This window comes from Stegostoma tigrinum, chromosome 11 (genome assembly GCF_030684315.1).
Source record: "Stegostoma tigrinum isolate sSteTig4 chromosome 11, sSteTig4.hap1, whole genome shotgun sequence".
NCBI lineage: Eukaryota > Metazoa > Chordata > Chondrichthyes > Orectolobiformes > Stegostomatidae > Stegostoma > Stegostoma tigrinum.
Genome location: NC_081364.1, coordinates 55767959 through 55790358, shown reverse-complemented (window position 1 = coordinate 55790358; position 22400 = coordinate 55767959). Strand labels below are relative to the sequence as shown.

The 22400-nt window shown below is 39.9% G+C and overlaps 1 protein-coding gene across 2 annotated transcripts in view; it reads right to left on the bottom strand.

The window, feature by feature from the left end:
• The window catches only part of LOC125460567 (metabotropic glutamate receptor 7-like), a 672219-nt gene that overhangs the window by 470854 nt on the left and 178965 nt on the right, over nt 1-22400 (bottom strand). For both annotated transcript variants that reach the window (XM_048548152.2, XM_048548150.2), the window contains exon 2: nt 9419-9635. In XM_048548152.2, the coding sequence (XP_048404109.2) occupies nt 9419-9635 (217 nt within the window). The remainder of the gene's footprint in view (nt 1-9418; nt 9636-22400) is intronic.

Here is a 22400-nt window from a genome sequence, read left to right as displayed (position 1 = left end):
TAGAAAGCCGGACATAACACCAGTGCTTCGTCGGAGGCTCACTGATGAGGTTACCTAGAATGGTGACGAAACGTCTGAAAACGAACCTTCCAGCTCAGCGAGCAAACTCACATCCAGAACCTCAACCTGAGCTACAAATCTTCTCAAAACTCGCTAGGGAAGTTAAAGTTGGCGTCAAACTGAAAGGAAAAAAAAATGATGTGGCAAAGATTAATGGTAAAACAGAGGATTACGAAAATTAACAAAAAGGATTATTAAAAAAAACAAGGAAAAAATGGAAAAATAAACTTTGAAGGTAAATTTTTAAGCAATATTAAGATGGAAGGCAAGAGCTTCTTTAGGCATATGAAAAAGAAGGGAGAAGGCAAATGAATATTAGAAACAAAAGTCAACCTCAAAATAGCTAGAGAGTTTTTTGCCACTTCTTTTTATGAGCAGGTCCCTTGTCTGGAAGGTAATGAGAATTTCATTCTCAAATGCAATTTGTTCTGTATCCAGTTACCCAAAGGGAGACCACAGTGTGCAAAGCATCTTGACCTGTCGAGATGTGGAGTGATTTTATCCCATGACATTAATTCTGCCCTCCAACATACAATGTTTCACCAATTATCAGTCCTCCGTGACACAACAAGTGTCTGTTAAACTGCCTTTTAATGATTGGTGCCTCATCAGACAATGTATTACAAATGTAAATTTTATTTAAACCGCATTTCTCGTCTCCAAATCTGCCCTCAGCAAACAACTGAATATTGCACTTCTACCCATTATAATCAGAGTCAATATCATTTTAGAGCACCCTCTGCTTAAAGTCTTATAAGTAGCAGTCAAGTTCCTTAATTAATGAACCAAAAAGAATTAATGCAGTACTGTCTTTCTTTATAGAAGACATACAGTTAAGAATGTTGCCCCATTCGAAAGAGTTTGGTCGCATCTCAAAACATATATAGGGTCAGTCCTGGTCTCCCTGCAGGACACCAAAGGGAAGTGGCAAAACAAGACGGAAGATTAACTGAAGTCGTCAGAAAGTGTCCAGGCCCCACTTCCAGGGTATCACATAATGGCAGATGAACTGTTTGTATGAAACACACACTCTTTCGAAAACTCAAAGAGAGGTGGTGACAGTGGTAAGAATACGGATTAATACTCTCAGGATATAATAGATGTCAAATTTGGATCTCAGTTAAAAACTTGGCATAACAACAATCTTGTAACCATTTTCACTTGTTGCAAAAATCTAACATCCTTCAGGGAAATTTACAATCCTTACTGTCTGGCCCGTGGCTCCAGATCTAAAGCAACATGGTTGACTCTTAAGTGCCCTCTTCAAAAGCTGAGAAGCATACAGTCCAAGAGCCAGTACAGATCGGCAATAAATGATGGCCTACCCAGGGAAGGCACAATTTCAAGAGAGAATTTTTAAACAAACTATCTGCAAAGAGCTGGCATAGTGACAGGCTAAATGGTATCATTTTGAGGTGTAACCATTCTGAATCTATAATATGATAAGGGGTGAGATATTGGGCAGAGTTGCATGTGCTCAAGGTGTTCAGTGGTTTAAAGCAATGTAACATTTTAAGATAGAATTCACAACATGATTTCACTTTACATCATTTAAGATATTGAGAGATAAATCTAAGTGCTTTGTAAATATATGATTTTACTCATTTTTTCTGTTGGACACTCAAGACCAGCATTTTCAGTATTGTTAAATAAAATACCAATTGTAAAATAAAATAGAACTCGAATCAAAGTACGATCAAAATTATTAGTGGCAACCATGCTATTTTATCAAACGCTATTATTTGTATTGATTTGAAAATGGACACTAATAAAAAAATAAATCTGACATACAAAATTTGAGTAGACCTTAAAGTTAAGCCGGCATCAGTTACGCCTGACCCTATTTAAGTGATAAATGTAACAGGCTCATTGTATCGGACCTACAAGAAGTAATAATTGCAAGAAATTTTCTGTCTCTCTGGAGGGTTGAGCATTTACACTGTCATACATTGTAGGAGTCTGTGCTATATAGCATGTGGAAATTAAAATATGATGCTGTGCTAACATTTGCTGAATTTGCATCCAACATAACAGGGATCAACTGGATACAAGATTACGGAAGGAACATATTAAAACAGTCACATCACCTAAGCTCAAACCAATGGCCTCCGTCTCCTAGAAGGACAAAGATAACAGGAATCCCACGCCCTCCAAATTTCTCACCAGGTCACACACAAAAATGGCACTCAATCTCAGTTACCATTCCTTCGTCACTGCTGATCTAAACCTGCAACTTTCTGTCCAATACATTACACAAATGCCTTCATTACATAGACTACAGTGGGTTTTAAAGAAGGCTCACCATCATGTTCTCAAGAGAAGCTCGGGATTGACGATAAATTTTGGTCTTGTTAGCGACCTTCCTATATCTCAAGAATGCTTTCTAAAAAGAAAATCTGATGAGTGATAGTTTGCTCCCTAATTAAACATTAAGGACCCACTTCAATTTGATTTAAGAGTCTTAAACCTGCATGGAAGATTCTGAATAGCTTAACACTGGTAGGGGGAAAAAAATTAATACCTAGCCAAACAGTTTACCTAGCAAACTTCACAGCTCCTAAACCAATTTTGTACGTTATGAAACAGATATCCTATTAACTTGTCCAATCTTTGAAGATAGTATGTATTAGAATGAGATGATATTTCTACACACTACAACATTTAGCGTACGTTCCTTTCATAAGGAGTACCTCTCCCAAAGCAAGCTGAAGAGATCACTGAGGGAAAATGGGAGCTGATTAACACGGCCAATGAATGGCTTGCAGTATTTATAATACTGGTTGCAAACCATTTTGGAGGGAAATAGATCTCAAATTGTTCATTGGTACTTGTTCAAAAACTATCCGTAGAGGTGTTCTATTGGATATCCATGATCGGGCACTAAAATATTACAAATAAAGACTTGGGCTGGAATACTGAATTAGTTAGAACACTCAAATTGTTCTCTCAAACCCAGAGAGAGGGGGCAAAATGACAACATCAGGCTGTGAGATTATGATGGCTATTAACTACACTCAGTTAAGATGCACTCATCTACCCAATAATCTGTCAGCCTCAAGTCTATTGACTCATATGTGGCATGCGTTCATGAATTAAGTATAGAGGAGCTGCAAGCACCCAAAAATACCCTTAAAAATTCCAATTTTTACTCTAAGATACTGATAATTGATTCATTTATCAGAATCATTAAGTTTAAAAAGCACATTTCATTCACTGTGAGCATATGGAATTCCGATAAAACAACAGTATATGAGAAGAATGGTTAACACATCATGTCTGTGCCAGCTCCTTGGAACAATTACCAATTACCCTCATTTCTCTGGCTTACTCTACTGCCTTGCAATTTTGGTTTTGGCTTCAACTCTTATCCAACTCCTTTTTGAAAGTTACTCTTGATATATTACTTGCATCAGCCGTTCAGTCAGACATCACAACTTGCTTTGCAAGACAAAAAAACTGTTTGTCATTGTGCCGAGTTTTAATGCCACTCAAAACAGTTTTATTGTCACTTGAAGCAGATGTTCCTCATTTATGCAACCAAAAACATTTTTTGAACACCTGTTAAATCTTCCTTAACCCTTCCTTCTTGGAAAGAAAACTATTTCTTCAACCACTTCACCTAACTTAAATCTTTTAGCATTCGTAACATTCAGTCTGAATAATTTGATTGATTGATTATTATCATGTGTACCAAAGCACAGTGAAAAATGTTTTGTTTACCAGCATTACAGGCAGATCAAAGTAAGCAAGGATGTACAGATCAGAGGTTGTAAAAAGACTTAGAGGCGTTTAGGTCGCATTTCACAGGGTGTGGGCTCGGCGAGATCAACATTAGCAAGATCTGTAATATTTGAGACCTTGCTGGCCATTGATTTCTGCTTTCTGTCTCAACTGACTGTTGAAAATAAGCATGGCCCTTGTCATTCAACAGCCCTGTTAACCCAACTTGAAGCCCATGGTGTGATACTTAATCAAATGCCTTCTCAAAGCCCATGCACATATCATCAATTGCATTACGCTCATCCATCCTGCTATTTCAAAGAACCTAATCAACTTAGTGAAACACAGTTAGTCTTCAACAATTTTTTCTCCCGGAAAAATGCTTCAATAATTCTCTCCACCACCATCATTATTAGGCTGATGAGCTTATGTTTCTGTTCATCCCTCTCCTTATTTTTGAGCAGGGATGCAACATTTGCAATTTACCTTCTCCAGTCCCCTGATACCACTCCCATACAGAGAAGTATTGGAAGATTATAGTCAGAGCCATGACCACTTACACACTGATCTCCTTCACTAACCTAGGGAGTATCTCATCATTCCAGGTGACTTTTCTACTTTGAATACTGCCACTTGTTAGTCCAGTTTCTTTATCTATAAACTTCTTCAAACTTCATGATCTCCTCCTTTACTGCCACATTAACTTGCTCCCATTTCAGGAAGTTTCAATACAGTAACCTCTTCTCACCTATCCTCACTGGATGGAATTTCACTCATCTGAACTTTCTCTTATTCGTTCCCACTGCCCTGTAGTTACAGGAATACTCTAAGCCAAAGGGCTCCAAATTTTACTTATCAAACAATTGACCCTCCACACCCACCAGCATGTATGTATTGTCATAAAGCTGCTTTGTACATTGACTCCATCTTTCCCCAACACGGTCTGTATGTCCTGCACTGAACTCCTTTAAAAACCTTCTCAAAACAGATTTTTTTATTTAAAAAAAACAATGAGGATTTGGCTACAATGTACTAACTTCTTCCAACGTGGCAAGAATCCCTTTCATTGACAACCTCCATTTGCAAACTTCTTGGGATATTTTTATAGTTATTAAGGACACTATATGAATGCAAATTGTTGCTTTGCTTTCACTTTTACTTTTCAGGTTAATGAATCAATTGAACATTTTCTTCTCAAAGCACTATCCCTCCAAATATTGGCACCACTGCATATTTGTACAAATCGGTCAGTGATATATTTTATCAATGGATTGTTAAATGACATCTCACCTTTTGACCTTAGGCTAGTAAGAGATAGAAGTTTTAAAATAAAAATGTATACAAACTCTGAATTTTAGCATCTAGGTTGGTGAATGGGATAGTACCTTGAAACTTTCAATCTAATTAGCTCCAGCCAGCTAATTTTCAATAATAATCACCAAGCTCCTTCCAGGATATAGGCAATACACAAGAGCAGACAATATATTTGCTTCTTTCTGCAGCATCCACGTGGAAACACTGGAACCCGCCGCTGAGCACGTTAAGATATTAATGTCTGGAGCAGTCTACCACACCATTTCTCTACATCCGGGAAAACTGTCTCCTGCTGTGATTCCTGCTTAGTCAGATATTGTCAGCTGGTTACCTCATTTCTCCAGGGAAAAACTACGGACACGCAAGTGATACTATCTTCCCCCTAGACAATGATTTGCTCCCAGGTGATCCTAGCGGCTTGAAAGAGGCCAGGCTCTTCACAGAGATACCCAAACTGCACTCAACAGCTCAAATTGCTGACTGAAAAGTCACTGGTGCTCAAATAAACAAAGCACTTTCCCCAGGGCAAACATGCCCATCTGTCTTTGGCTGTGTAACATGCTCTTCCTTTCGAGGACAATAATTCAGTGCAAAGTATCCCTATAATCCATTGGGAAGTATCCTAATTTTGTAAATATTTACAAACATGTCTCAATAAAGAAATAATGCGTTAGAAAATTGAAGGAAAATGGTTCTAAGTTTACATTGGGTACGAATTCACAAACATATCCCTTGGGCATGCTTCCTGAACCCAAGGTGTACCACAGTTTGGGAATATCTGCTCTAGACTGAATATCAGTCTTTGTTGTTTAACAGAATTTGTCTCAGCTGTCATCTGATTGTCTTGTCAAGTATGTTTCAAAGATTTCTGATAGTGATTGCCGAAAATCAAGCCTTGACCAGATGATGAATCAATCCTCTTACTCAATTACATTTACTTCAGACAAAGTTTGGGGTGCTATCTAAAATTGGAAATACTAACTTTACAGGTCAACATAAGCTGTGGGTAAACATACAAGCAATTTTCTGGATTATCTCTCACCCCTCAGAAGTTTCTACTTTTTAACGACGCACATTAAGACAGTACCATTTTCAACTGAATGCAATTGGTAAGCAAACTGTTAGTTAGAGATGAAGATGAACAGTTTGGCCATACAACACCTGTGACAGAAATAACATGCATTGCAACACAATCTACATTGTGTTGGGCTGTACAACAGCACTTTTGCATGAAGGCAGTGTCTCTTAATGGTAATGCAATCTGTCAAGAAGGAACAATTTTATTAATTAGGTAAATACAGTTTGTACAGCACTGAAACAGACCCTTTGTCCAACTCATCCATGCCAACCAGACATCCCAATCTGACCTAGTCTCATGCGCCAACATTTGGCCCACATCCCTATAAACACTTCTTATTCATTTACCCATCCAGATTTCCTTTAAATGTTGTAATTGTCACTCTACAGCCTTCCTCTGATGTCCTAGATAGTCTCTCAGAAAGCTGTGTCTCCTGCTCTCCCTTCCTCACGTTTAAAGTTTGTTTTAAGTTCCAAAAGCAAAACATAAACTTATAGAAACAGGAATTACTGTTCCAAGAAATTGAGGAAATCAGACCAAGCACTGAAAAAAGCACTTCTTATACTCACAATTCTCTCCTGTCTAGAATAAAATAGGGCAAAATAAACAGCTCAGAATTTTTAAAATGTAATTCTTAAAATATAGAAATTGAATTCTTAAGATACAAAATCCTGATTCAATATTTTTGATTCAAAGAAAAATCACTGAGCTTACTATTCTGCATTAAACGTCACTTAGACTCAAAAGACACATTTAAAAACATACGATGGTTTAAAATACAACTCCTTCATGAATTGCAGGGAGATTCCACACCTAGCATTAATCGCTCAGATTGCATCACTGAATGACTCAAAAAGGCTGTGAAGGAAATGCTTCCCAACTAAAGGTTTGCATTTGTCTCTTTGCTCTGATGCAAATAAATTTATTGGTTAGTTACTCATGTTCCAGCTTTAAGCCACTTGCAAAATAAATTAAAGTATTTTAACAAATGGCTTGAAGAGCCACAAATAAGAGAGGCAAATGTGTCTGTATTGTGCATTTTCCCATAACATGACACACAATGAATACTAATTCTTGTTTGGGTGCTGAGAATAATGTTTGAAAACTCTCAAGAGGCATTTGCAAAAATCTGGGTAATAAATCAATTCCCGCAACAAATCTTTTGGCTTAATCTAAAAGAATACTTCAATCAAGGTATAGAGAGAATAAATAAATCTCACTTAATCCCTGCAAATCCTATATGCGCCTGTCCACATTCTGGGCCTGTTAACGCTTGAAGTGAACTGCATTTTAAAAGCTTTTGTCCACTGTTGTACTAAATGTCCTGTGACAGCAAATATTTCCTGCCATTCACTTCCTGTGGTATTGTTTTATTTTACTTGACAGCAACATCTAAGTCATCTCTGAATTAATGCCTGTCTGCCTTGCTTCTAGTATTTATTAAAATTACTTTGGACCTTCAGTCTACTGTTTGTGGCAGGAACATCGACTGCCTCAGATTGACTGCTATTTTGGGGGCTAAAATCTTTCAGGAATCGCTGCCAGCTTGGTGACATTTATTAGCCGACAGCCAGGACCATGGATTGGCAGCCAGCCACCCAACTTTCCTACGCCATCCTTGTGCAATTGGGATTTTACATTCTGACCTCACTCAGCCCACCAATCCATGCCTGCCAGCTGCCTGATAAATCATGTCCCTTTCCTGTGCCTTGTCCCCAGCATAGACCTCTATTTCCAGGCTTCACCAAATGGCCGACACTGACAGCAATAATCAATGGCCTGACCCAACCTCAATGTCCAGACATTCTCCATATTCGTGTCCGATCACAGGCAAAAGTAGATAAGTGTCTGAAACAGATACAGGAGTAACAATTAAGGAAGACAGCGGGAGTACCTATTTAAAACCATGTTAGAGCACAATAGGCCAAATGCTAGGCAACTGTAACCTTGTACTACTACCGTGAAAGTGTTCTTACTAAACTCAGGGCTCAATACACGAGCATTGTTGAACATCAATCAACAAACTGAATTAAGTCAAAGTTGTACACAAAGTCACACAAAATGTACAAAGGTCTGGTCAAAGCATATCTTGAGTACACCAAGTAATGTACACTATAAAATATTAAGGCATTGAATCTGCTCAATGAAAGGCATGAGAATGACACATCCTCAGTGGATCAAGAGGAATGATCAGACTTACTGGCAATTGTCAGATTACCAGCTGGTAGAAAAATAGAAGTGTGCGTTCCTTGTCACATTCAAGTGGGAATTTTAAACCACTTTCACGAAGGAGAGAGCCTAGGTGTACTTACAAAGAACAGTAAAATTTAAATAGCTAAATACAGGAAACCACACACTGGCCCACTAAGAGGGGCTTTGGAAAAGATCCAAATTGCTCACTTTGGAGAAGTGTTTCAGTGATTATAATTCCTAATGAGGTGCCATTCTGCATACGTTAGGTGCCATTCTGCATACGTTATGAGCCATTTAATTTCATTGAGGATTCTGGGAGCATGACAGCTGGAAGGAACTGGAAGTTACCAGGTCCAACAGGTATAGATTTTTCTTGTTGGAAGGAGGAGCATGTTCCTTCCTCTTTTGAAGCACTGACATCTCTTTTTTTTCATTTTCTGTTTTATTTGCTTTTTGACTTGTTGATTTTGTCAAGGTGTTTTGCCGTAGATTGGACATAAGAGAAATCTCGGCCTGAAACATCAGCCTTCCTGCTCCTCTGATGCTGCTTCGCGCGCTGTGTTCATTCAGCTCCACACCTTGCCATCTCAGATTCTCCAGCATCTGCAGTTTCTACTATCTCAGAAAATAAAACCCACCACTATTACTTCGTTGTGGAAACACATCCAACCCATGTATCACAGTCCAAGACACCACATATGGGCAATTCACTAAAATAAGAGGGAATACACCGTCCTGTCTCCAAAGTTGGAGAAATACTTCTCCAGCTCTGCACTCATTATTTATTTATTTATTTTCGGTCAATGTAACTTCTGTGTTATTGGGGAATTTTGTAACAATGTTTGAAATTACTGTGTTTTTTTTCCCCTATTTGATCCGGAAGCTGTGTTCCATCCATTTTATTAATGAAAACAAAACTGATTGAGGCACCATGACTTTATATTGTAAATTGACTACGATTGAGCAGTCATCAAGTGCACTGTTGAATAAAAATGGCTCTGTCGTCCAGAGGGGAATTATGGCAGCATCCAGTACTGAGCTGAAAGTTCTTACCAGCTTCCTTGGAGACCTGCACAAAGGCCTCCACTCCGCTCTCGCCATAGCTGCCTTCTGAAGCCAATGTGGACACATAATTCCATCCAAAAGCCTTCACAATGTCCACCATGGCCTGGGTCTGGTAAGAGTCTGGTGGAATGACGCGGGAGAAGAAAGCATAGCTGCTGTTATCACTCAATTCTGGTGCAGTAGAGGCATAACTGATCTGTGGAATCTAAAGAGACAAAAAAAAGGTTACTCTTCAATTCAGTAGGAAAAGCGCAGAAGATACGATACGTAGCTTTGCAAATCTCAGCTTCATTTCAAGGAGATTCAATTTCACACAGGATAAATATGTACCAAAAGGAAGGAGTTGAATACAGTCATGATAATCGAGTTATGGTGATTGATTTATTTACATGAACGAGCACTGGACAAAATATATCAATTGAGTCCAGGATCTCCTGCCTTTCCAAAACACAGCAGCAGAGAAATGTGGAAAGTGACATTTAATCAGTCACTATGATGTGATTGATAGCAAACAAGTTTGAACACATGGACTTGTGATTTTTTTAAGGGTTTTAATAGTAAAATCAATCATCTTTTCGATCACAACGAATAACTGCCATTCCAGAGACTAATTTGACTCATTTGAAGAGGAACACTCATGAATGGTGTGCATGTGACCAGAAATTTAACATCTCAAACTTTTCAGAGGGTTGTATTTCACAAGATTTCAGAGATATCAATATTTTGAGAGAGAAAAATTGAAGTCTGAGAAGCTGGGTACTTAAAGACTGAGCTTACTAAAGGAAATCTGCCTTAAAAGCATTGGAGCTTGTGTTTTTGACTCAAATCACAAAGTTTGCTTTGTTGCTGCCAAAACCTCTTTGCTCGCTACAGTTTCCAAAACTCTCAAATAACCCCACATGGTGAGTTTTAAAAAATATGAAAATCATCTAAAATTTTGTTTGCTTTTTGGGATTATTGACACTGCACTGCAGTGCTGAAGGGATGCTGCATTGTTTGATCTGCTACAATTTAAATAAGACATCAAAACAGGAATACATCCTCCACGTTGTCATGGTTAAAAGAGATATTTCATAATTCAAAGACAATAAGAAAATTCTCTCAATTTACTGGCCTATACTCTCTGTCAATCAACGCCCACCATGCTGTTTGCAGGGTCAGGCTATGAGCAAGCTAGCAATGACATTAGTCAGTATCACAATTGTTGCACTTCAGTGAAGTACATCGTATGTGAAGTCCTTGAGACGTTTCTGACAGATGCAATAGCTATACAAACACAAGACTTTCACTCAACTGAAAGATTTGACAGATGACAGTCCAAGCCTTGCAATTTAACTTGTGAAAATTTCAGGGAGGTCAGTATCGCTGAACCAAACCATTCATAATCAAGATGTTGAGCTCAATCCATAATCTGTGCTGATTCAATGATTGCAGTGTTGTCAAGATATCAAGATCAAAAAAGCTGCAAAGCACACCGTAATTATTTGCTAAATCCTAAGGTTGGGCAAGAGCAAGCAGTCTCCTGACTGTGACTTCAACCCTAGTTGGCCTAGGCTGTGATCAACTTACCAATAAACAGTGCCCAGAATCCCATTTAAAGAATTATCAGCATCATAAGTCACCATAGACCATTTACTATTCGCGAAATGCAAACAATCAATCAATCCTCAAAATTGCTCTGCTATTCAATTAGATTAATGTGGTCATACCTCAAATGAATTGACTGAGCTTCACTCCAGACCCTTACTACACCAATAAATTTACCCCCTTTCTCGAGCAGGGAGCTTCATTGCAAGAAAGGAGAAAGAAAAGGCATGCAAATGTTTGGTATGGAGAAGAAGAACACTACCCCCCAATTAAGTTTTAAAAGTCAAAACATAAATTAGTGAACTGCCCGACTGTCATGCAAAGCATTGTAAAAAGGCAGTCTGTGAATTGTATTATTCTTCTGCTCTGTATTTATGATGAACAGAGCACTTGTGGCTCTCATCAGCCAAACTCCAGCAGCACACATTCCCATCATTTGTAATAGTCCAATTGTGGAATCATGTTGCAAGACAGTCTAAACAGAAAATGTTGGAAAACTCTCTGCAGACCAGAAAGCACCGGTGGAGAGAGAAAATTAGTTTGTGCGCCATGTTGGTTCAGGCCTATTGACCTTCTCCTGAATGCGGGCAATGGTTGCATCTGGCAACCTTGTCAAGCTATCAGTCAAGGGAGTAAACAAGTTGCTGGATGGCAGCATGCTATGCTAATGTCATACATCAGCTTACATGGCTGTAGTGTTTGGACCCCAACCGTTTATAACATTTATTAATACCTTGGAAGAAGAAAATGAACGTACTATAGCCAAATTTTCTGATGACAAATTGCTAATCCATCTGGCCTGCACATCCCTAGACACTGTGGGACATTTTAACAATCCACGTAAGCTGCTCATCTTTAGAGAGGGTTAAAAACAGTTTAAAGATAGATACACAGGTTCAGTCATTAGGGGAGGAAAATGGTGGCATGTGGAGTATACTTTAGAAAAATGTGAAGTTATTCATTTTGGGAGGGAGAATAAAAGAACAGAATATTATTTAAATGGAGAAAAACTGCAGAAAGCTGCAAGGAATTGGGGTTACTTGGGCACAAAACACAAAAGTAGCGCACAGGTTCGGCAGGTATTCAGGAAGGCTAAGGGAATGCTACCCTTTGTCTGAGGAGTTTGGGAAATATAAAAGAGTGGGGAAGTCTTACTGCAACTGTACAAAGTGCTGCTCAGATCACATCTGAAGTACTATGAGCAGTTTTGTTCCTTTCATTGAAGAAAAGCTCTGATTTCATTGGAGGCAGCTCAGAGAAGGTTCTCCTGGACAATCCTCATTATGAAGGGATCTAATTATCAGCAAAGATTGAACAGTCTGCGGCTCTACTCACTGGAGTCCAGAAGAATGAAAGCTGATCTCAGTTAAACGTATAGGATTCTTAAGGGGCTTGACAGGTTAAGTGCTGAGAGGATGTTTCTCATCATGGGAGAGTCTAAGGACCAGAGGGCCTCATCTCAGAATAAAGAGGCACTGACTTAACACTGAGAACATGAGGAACATCTTCTGTCAGACGGTAGAGTGCCTTTGGAACGCCTTGACACACAGCTGTTAGAGCACAGTCCCAGTGTATATTTAAAGCTGAGATAAATAAATACTTGATCAGTCGGGGAATCAAGGGTTATGGGGAAGTGACAGAAAAGTGAATGTGAGGAATGTTGGATCAGCCACAATCCTGTTCAATGGTGGAAAATGCCAGTGGGCCAAATGGCTACACTTGTTTCTGTAGTTTACAGTCATATAGTCTTATGTATCAAGGCTGTTAACTGTTTCAATTTGTGCCAGATCAGCTTCATCTTAAATGAGCTAGCACCTAAGGGGAAGCAACGTAAACTTATGCCAAAAACTCATCCGTCCTAATGAAGGGTCACGAGACTAAGAACATAAACTCTGATTATTCTCTCTACAGATGTTGCTGCTCCTATTGAATTAAATAATTTAATGCAGCTCACAAAAACTATTATGGTGGGAGAGGGGCGATGAGCTCAGAACAAAGGGATACAATCGTCAAAAAACATATTGAACTCCCCCCAGTTTTTTTTGAGTAAAGGACTTAAGGGACGTAAGTAAATGGAGAGCTTAAGCTGATTAACCCTAATCTAATTCAATGAGGGAAAAATTCCAAGAGACCGGATGGCCTATACCCATTCTTAAGTTCCTGTTATGTGTGTGTATGTGTATGTGCATGTGCATGTATATACAGATAAACCGGTATTATTTTATCAGAAGCTCAGCTTTTCCATTGTACCATATTAGGCTTCGATCCTTCACTTTATATGGAGCAAATATCTCCTTTAAACTCACTGTGCTGTACAAGATCATGACCCTACTAAAGCACGTGCATTCATATATACTGTACACCAGTGGCAATGCATCCAAAAAAATCCATTAAAAATAGAATGCTGAAATCAATTCTGTACTGTCAAGTTGATCATCTTCATTCACAAGACGTACAATCTTTTGCATTACGATATTTAGTTGTAATTCACATAAGTGGTACAGTACTGGGGAATGCACAATAAATTTTTATTGACCTTTTTCAGGTCTGATAATCAGACCTGGCAATATGATATTGTTCCTGTTGCAAGGTAGATGCAGTATTAATATTTCAAAAAGACAACGCTCCACTTCTTGAACAGCTCGAGTACAAATGGGAGAAGAGAGAGTCTGTTTGGCAGCACCAGAGACAACCTAATATTTCATTTGAAACCTCAAGTTTTCCTTTTCAGACTTAACGCTAGTTTTGTTAAAGTAAAAAGTCAGCATTTTCCCCTTAACATTGTATAGGAAATGACAAATGGCACAGACACATACGTTTTCCTTTAAATATTTAGGAAATAAAAAAAAATGGACAAGACCCACACCTGCACCACCAATACAAATTGTTTTTGTCTGCTTTCCTTTTCATCGGGCGTACTTTTAAATATTTCAGCCTCTCGATGTTTTTCACCCAAGTACCAGACAGTGCTTTGTGACGTTCAATTTATGACTAACTGCAACTGCAGATTTGTCTCTTCAAGGTTTGGGCACATATCTTGCGCTCAAAAAGTTGAACTCAAGAAAATGGTAGCCATCAAATACACACAGAAGGCAATAGATTAAATCTGAATGTCCCCCTAAATTATCCATTCTAACCTCAAAAAAAATCTCCCCCCACCGGTACAATTTCCAAATCCTACCTTGATCTGTTATGGCCTTTTACTTGTTGGCCAGTTAACTTTGTGCCAATTGCCCTTAAGTTGGGAACAGGCTTTCTACGTGACTCGACTGAGACATTTCCCCATGGATGTAATGTCTGAACAGTTTAGAAGGCAAGCAAGTGCAAATTTGGCAGAGTGCCATTAAAAGTTGTGAACAAGGAAAAATCAATCCTGCTAGTTTCAAAGAAGTGCTGCCTGCTGTTGGGATAAACATGCCTTGCAAACAGTGCAAAAATTCTGATCTGCAGCCTCAAGTGGCCAGGAAGAGTAAATTGCCAGTTCGCATAGTGAAGAAACAATATTACTAAATTTAGTTGGCAACTCCCATGACTGTTCAAAGTGTAATATATAAACAAATCATACAAACTGGGTAGTCGCAGATCTGATTTCTGCTTCACAATGTGTTAGTTGCTCGCAGCCACTATTAATAGCCTAGTAGTGAATGCAAGTAGCTTAGTTCCTACAGTGGATTACTTTTCAGTGACTCCTGTTATGAGATGTTCCCTGAATGAACACTGGGTAAGGTGAAGAGCTATGGCGAGTCATAATGCCTTCTGAACTTGAACATCCAAGAGACTCTCAGTCCTGGCTGACTTCCCAATCTTCCATACCCCATTAAGTGCGTGAGGCAGCTTCAAAAGGAGGAGAGGGTCATAGAGGTATATGGCAAAGAAACAGGCCCTTCAGACTACATCCATACAGCCCAACAAGCACCACACTAAATTAATCCCATTTAAGAGAGAAATGGAGCGTGTGGAACAGGGGAACATTTCACATGTATGCTCACAGTGACAATGAGAACATGTAGCAGAGAATGATTTCAATTCATCGACCTCTGGGTTATGGACCCAGAGTGCTTCCCTCCACCACTCTGCGACCCAAAAGCAAACCCAAATGTGGGAATGTGAAGGTCAGTGACCCCCAGAAGTCCAAGGCTCCTGTGATAGTTGGTCTAGATGGCAATCAAAGCTGGTGGTGCAAAGACAGGAGAACATGTCACTTCTGGATTGTCTTGAACCACCCACCGTTTGGTTAACACACTGACCAATTGGACCACAGACACGGATGCCGTTTTCATTTTACTTGACTTCATAATTAACATTTTTATAATACTTGAGTTACATGAAACATTTGCCTCTCAAGGTTCAAGAATTTGGAATCAAAGTCTGCTATGCTTAACCTGTGGTCTCTCAAATTGGATTCGATTCTTTAAAATCAACTAAAATTTTATAAGACAGATTAGTTGTCATGGTGGTAAACAGACTACACTTGCCTGGTGAATCTAGTGGAATGGCCATAAAAGAAATTTGTGGTCTTCCTTCCTTTTTTTATTGCTAGCAATCTGCTGGTGCCAGATATAGCAACATCAGTTCACTCGCCCTTGAAAGTCAGGAATACAATACAATAATTGGGAGGTGAGGTGAACGTGGTGGCTGGCAACAAACTGCATTCCTTTTGTAAAGCTGTAAAGGAAAACTGTGTGTTGAATTCCATGTTTCTATTCAGGGTCACCAGTGACTCACCAATCATCACCAAATACCATGTTACTGTCCACGTACAACCAGTCATTGATAGACTTCATGAAGACATCCTCAAAAAAAGGATGTTTATATCAACAACAAGCCTCATGTCCCTTTCAGAATGTATAAATCTAGGAAGTCAAGGCCACTGTAATTGTATCTACGATCAGTCCTAATTTTTTTAATTTAATTTTTTAAATTAATCAGTGACATATCAACTCATGCTTTGGGGTGTTCTTATATATAGGCATCAGCTGCATCTTGAATGGCTACTGCCAGATTTGGTTCTATCAGATAAGTCATTTAGTCAACCAGCTCAAACCTATGTTACAACAATGCCTGTGATAGAGTTGCAAAGTGTTTAGTTGCTCCGTCAGCAAATCTTCCGATACCAGTTCTCAGTAAGAATCCAGTCTCAGTACTCATGTCACAAGCGTTAACAATATAGTAAAATCCAAAGAATGCAGTCACAGAGTTAATAGTCCAGTGAAGACAGTTAAATCAGGGAATAATTGTAAAACTGAAAAATTAAAGGCTCAGTCTGAGCAGATAAAGCCTTCATTAACTGATTGTCAAATTTAACAGCATAAATATACATAAATAAGCATGATTTAATGGCTCTTATAGAGACGTAGCAGTGATCTAATTAGAAGACTAAATCGTTTTTGAATGTCCAAAATGACAAAGAGAAGAGGAGGAAGTGGCCCGGATAATAAGGGATGACTTCAGAAAAGTAGAAATGGAAGTTAATGACTTGGCACAGCAGCAATTAAAATTACTTCCTTCCCTATTAAGGATAAAAAGGATGAGGAAATGCTGGTGATTGCTTCTAATAATGCTTTATAGGTGTCCATTAGTTGGATCGAGTATTAGTCCAGAAATAAGATGAGCATTTAACAAGGCAATACGATAACTATGTGGGACTCTAATCCACATGTATAAGAGCAAATTCAAATCAGCAAATGTAGTTTGGAGGACACATTCATAAAATACATTCAAGAGTGTTTCTGTGACTATTACATTGTGGAGCTAAAGATCTTGTTAAATCTTAAAATAATCTTAGAGGGTTGTTGGGAAGGTAGCCTTTCTATATCCAATCTAGTCTTTCTCAAAAGGGTTTTGGAGCTGGATGGTCTACGGGTCACTGGATGGCATGAAATTATATGGCCACACTCTTCCATTGACCTACAAAAGTCCTGCCCCTGGTCTGTATGTGTCAATAGTAAGCTACAACCTACCTCTACAACTGAGTAAACTAATCTGAGCCCAGAAATAGTTAGCAGTTAACTTCAATAATAAATGAAAGTTTAAGTTTATCATTCCACGTTATTGTCTGATTTCCCCATTTCCCATCATATGCTTACGCAGATCTCAACTTTGAATACTCTCATTTCTTTCCGAATTATCTTGAGTCTAATACACTGATCAACTTCCCTCTTTGCCGCACTAGGATTTCACAGCTGTGCACTTTCAATGGATGAATAATGTCGGTTTTGCACGTGCGCAAAAGTTTAAAAAAAGAATTTCCCAGGCCGTGGAAGAACAAGGGAAACTTTCCCACTGTGGCACTCCTGAACTCTCACTCAGTGAAAAGTCATATTTATGTAACGGGCTAAAAGAATGATTTACTCCTATTCCGTGGTTTGCACTCAGCCCAATATCATTCTCTGAAGGATGGTTAGCAGTCAGAGAATTACAAAAAATATTAATCTCATTAGTTTCAGCAGGTTTGGTTACTTTTGAACCTGACCTATTGGTTTATTTCTCCATCCACATGAATTCTGCCTGATTTATTGTTTTCAGCCTTTTGCTTTACCATTGCTAATATAAGCAGTATTTTACTTCTGAGGGTTAGTATTTTCGGCCCTTCTCAATGCTGTAAGCTCATGATCGCAGCCACTCCTCCTATATAGTTAAAAAAACCACGATGTCAGCACCCAGTTAGAACAGCAGTCATTTTTGCCTGAAATCATTTAAGTAATGAATCAGCCATTCAGACTCTTACCTGTTTGGCTGTGTTGAGGTCATAAATTATAAAATCCTTACCGCGTAGAAGCAGGCCATTCAGTCCATCAAGCATACACCAATCCTCCAGAGGGCATCCCACTCAGAACCACCCCATCTGTAACCCTGCATTTTCCATGTCTAACCCACACATCCCTGGACATGATGGGCAATTTAGCATTGCCAAACCACATAACCTGCATGTCTTTGGACTGGGGCACCACAGCACTCGGAGGAATCCGACACAAACATGGGGAGAACGTGCAAACTTGACACACAGTCATCCGAGGATGGAACTGAGCCCAGGTCCATGACACAATGCTAACACTGAGCCACCATGCCACCCAGTACATTATGATAGAAGGGAAATTGTTCCTCACTCATTGCCACATTGGTCATGGGCTTTTGTGTCAACGATATTACCACAAATATCCCACCTGACTAAGTGGCACATGAATTTTTCCCTCCTTTAGCCAAAAAGACGTTTCCGTAACATCACACCAGCGAGGCCATCTAAAAGGCTCTAATCAATTACTGTAAAAATGCTTCAAATCTTCACCAGTCCATTCAGAATCAACTGGAACAAAGTAGAAAAGTTTTACCCCGAGCTACAATTGATGTACAGCCTGTCCAAATAAGCTGCAATCGGGGCAGAAGGAAAGAAGATATATTTATCCGAGCAACTTGCATCGAATTCATATCTATATTCTCACAGTGAAAGAACTGTTTCTGAGCTCACTGAGACCCCCGATTACAATCTTCCCGCGCAACAATGAAGAGATGCAAAGAATGTCTCTGCAACTAAACGACTTGAGCAGCCGATTTATCCACTTTCAGCCAGCACACATTCCCCGGAGAAGTGCTAATAGAAAACAAAAGATAAAGCATTTTATACTTCTAAAGCTTTAAAGCACAACTTTTATTCAAGATTGAAACCCTTGACTGATCACATGAGATAGGTCTTCGAGTGCTTATCCATATATCGAATGACAATGAAGCACAGTAATTGTTACTTTGTAGGCAGAGCACGTATTAATGGGTCTCCCATGGAACTTGATAATGGCACGCTGGATAGTACAATGCTTCGCAACAACAGGAACATGATTCTATGCAACACATTATGTACATTCTGCTAATTTTGGAGCCACATGAAAATGTTCCCATCTCTTCACAACCAGAAAATCTAAATGCTACAGGCAAAAGCAGCCAAAGATCATTCAGAGCTGTTGTCACTTCTGTAAAGGAAAGGGTAGTCTCTCGGTCTGGAGCAAGAAAGGAGTAAAAGGTGTTTGTTTTTAAATATACACCTTTACGACAATCTGAGATGTGACCTTGAGGACAAGACAGTTCTAAAGTTGAAATTCTGGTGAACCAGTGGGTTTTAGTGCCTTGCCTATCTCAGATTTTTTTTTGGAAGGTCCATACCACTATATACATCAGGTAAATCAGGCAGGTTCACCTGTAGACCACATTACAGTCTGATAAGGTTCAATCCAGACAATGGCCCAGACTCCACATACACAGAGGAGAAACAGAAGGGGCTCTCTCCTAGGCTTGTTGTCATAGGCTCCCTGAGGAGCCTTGCAGAAATAAATATCGGAGAGAACCAGCCTCTCATTGCAACTGCAATCAACCATATCAATGAGAGTCACTTCACTCAGCCTGAGGCCCAAGTAGCCAGAGGAAACCATGAGGGGGACAAGCCACAAAGACGAGATATATGCCAAATAAATACAGAGGACAAGATGATCAGACTGCCAGCTGAGCTCAGGGAGAAAATGGCCCAAGTCATACAGTCGGGGATGTACAGCACGGGAACAGATTCTTCAGACCATCTTGTCCATGCCAACATGCAAAGCTAGTCCCATTTGCCAGCATTTGGCCCATATCCCTCTAAACCCCTCCTATCCATATACCCATCCAGATGCCTTTTAAATGTAATCGCATCAGCCTCCACCACTCTCCAGCAGCTCATTCCATACTCTCACAAAATTCTTCCGGGGGCCGGTGGGGGGACCCAGAACTGCACACAATACTCCGATAGTGGCCAAACCAATCTCTCGTACAGCCGCAACATGATCTCCCAACTCCTATACTCAATGCGCTGACCCATAAAGGCAAGCCTCCCAAATGCCTTCTTCCCAATTCTATTTGAAGACAGAACTGGCTCAATGGTAGAAGACAGGGTGCTGGTGGAGGGTTGCCTTTCAGACTGGTGACCAACGGTGTGCCACAAGGATTGGTACTGGGTTCACTGCCTTTGGTCCTTTATATAAATGATCTGGATGTGAAGATAAGAGGTATGGTTAGTAAGTTTGCAGATGACACCAAAATTGGAGGTGCAGTGGACAACAAAGAAGGTTACCTCGGAGAACAGTGGGATCTTGATCAGATGAGCTGATGAGTCGTAAATGGAGTTTAATTTAGATAAATATGAGGTGCTGCATTTTTGGAAAGGCAAATCACAGCAGGACTTATACACTTAATGGTAAGGTCCTGGGGAGTGTTCCTGAACAAAGAGACACCTTGGAGTGCAGGTTCATAGTTCCTTGAAAAGTCTAGGCCCGAAACGTCAGCTTTTGTGCTCCTGAGATGCTGCTTGGCCTGCTGTGTTCATCCAGCCTCACATTTTATTATCTTGGAATCTCCAGCATCTGCAGTTCCCATTATCTCTGTCTTCAAATAGCTAGTTCTCCCTGTATGCCATGTGACCTTGATAACTAGTCTATGAGGAACCTGTCGAATGCCTTACTGAAGTCCATGTAGATCACATCCTCCACTCTGCCCTCAATCGTCTTTGTTACTTCTTCAACCAAGTTAGTGAGACACAATTTCCCAAGCACAAAGTCATGTTGACTATCCCTAATCAGTCCTTGCCTTTCCAAATACATGTAAAACCTGTCTCTCAGGATTCACTCTAGCAACTTCCCCACCACCATTGTCAGGCTCACTCGTCGATAGTTCCCTACCATTTCCTTATCACCTTTCTTAAATAGTGGCACCATGTTAGCCAACCTCCAGTCTTCCGGCACCTCAGCTGCAGCTATTGGTAATACAAATGTCTCAGCAAGGGGCCCAGCAATCTCTTTCCTAGCTTCCCTCAGAGTTCGAGGGTACACCCTCCTTATCCACCTTCATGCATTTTAAGACACCCAGTTCCACCACCTTTGTAATATGGACATGTTTCATGATGTTGCAATCTATTGCCCCACATTCCATATCTTCCATATCCTTCTCTACAGTAAACAATGATGCGAAATATTCATTTAGTACCTCACCCACCTCCTACAGTTCCACAAGCAAGCAGCCCTAATCTCTCCCTCGTTATCCATTTTGTCCTTCAATCATTTGTAGAATCCCTTTGGATTCTTCTTAACCCCTACTCGCCAAAGTAATTTCATGACCTATTTTTGCCCTCCTGATGTCCCTCTCATGTATACGCCTACTGCCTTTATATACTTGTCAGGATTCACTCGATTTGTGCTGTCTATACCCAACATGGGCTTCACTCCTTTCCTTTTCCTTTCAATCTCTTTAGTCATCCTGCATTCCCTACACCTACAAGCCTTAGTACACTCAACTCATGCCTAGGATGAAGGGCTTATCTTATGAAAATAGGCTGAAGAAGTTAGGTTTGTATCCATTAGCATTTAAAAGAATGTAGGGTGATCTTATTGAAATGTTAAGATCCTGAGACGGTTTGATAAGATGACTAACAGGAAATCACTCCCTCTCGGGGGGGGAGGAGATGAGAAGTTGGGGAAACAGATTAGATGCCTCCTTCTCAACACAGGAAACCAACTTTAGTTCTGAGGGTCATTAGTTCTTAGAATTCTTTCCTGGAATACTAAGAGGCTTGGTCACTGGGTATATTTCAGGCCAGCTTAGATAAATGTTTGACTGACCGGAGCACCAAGGGAATCACAGGAGGAAAGGAACAAACAGTTGAGACCAAACAATCAACTCCAATTTTACGGAAAGGTTCAGCAGGTCTGAAGGCCCAAACATAGAATCCCTACAGTGTGGAAACAGGCCCTCCGGCCCAACAAGTCTACACCGACTCGGAGCATCCCACCCAAACCCCATCCCACAAGTTAGCATGGCCAATCCAGCTAACCTGCACATCTTTGGACCGTGGGAGGAAACCGGAGCACCCGGAGACCCACACAGACAGGGAGAATGTGCAAACTCCACGCAGACAGTCGCCCGAGGCTGGAATCGAACCTGGCTCCCTGGCACTGTGAGGCTGCAGTGCTAACCACTGAGCCACTGTGCTGTCCTTAAAACCGCCTACTCTTGCCCTCAAATCCTATATCCTTTCATATACTAATAGGATAAGAGTATATTATCTCTTTCACTGCTTTCACAATTCACTTGACATATGGATTAAGTAGATTTTAATCAACTTAATCATCAATTGCAAACATTGATCTGCACGTTCATTATTTTAACCCAAGGCCATATTACTTTCACCCATTTCTCATGACGACTCCATCAGGCCATGTAGCTCCCATCCTACATTATAACTAAGGTCAATCACATTCTTTTCAATCACATTTTTATTTGTCCTTTTTTGTCATTTTTCCCCCCATTTCATAATATACTTAAAACAACGGCAGTAAATCTTCTGATAATCACTAATATATTTCTAGTCTTT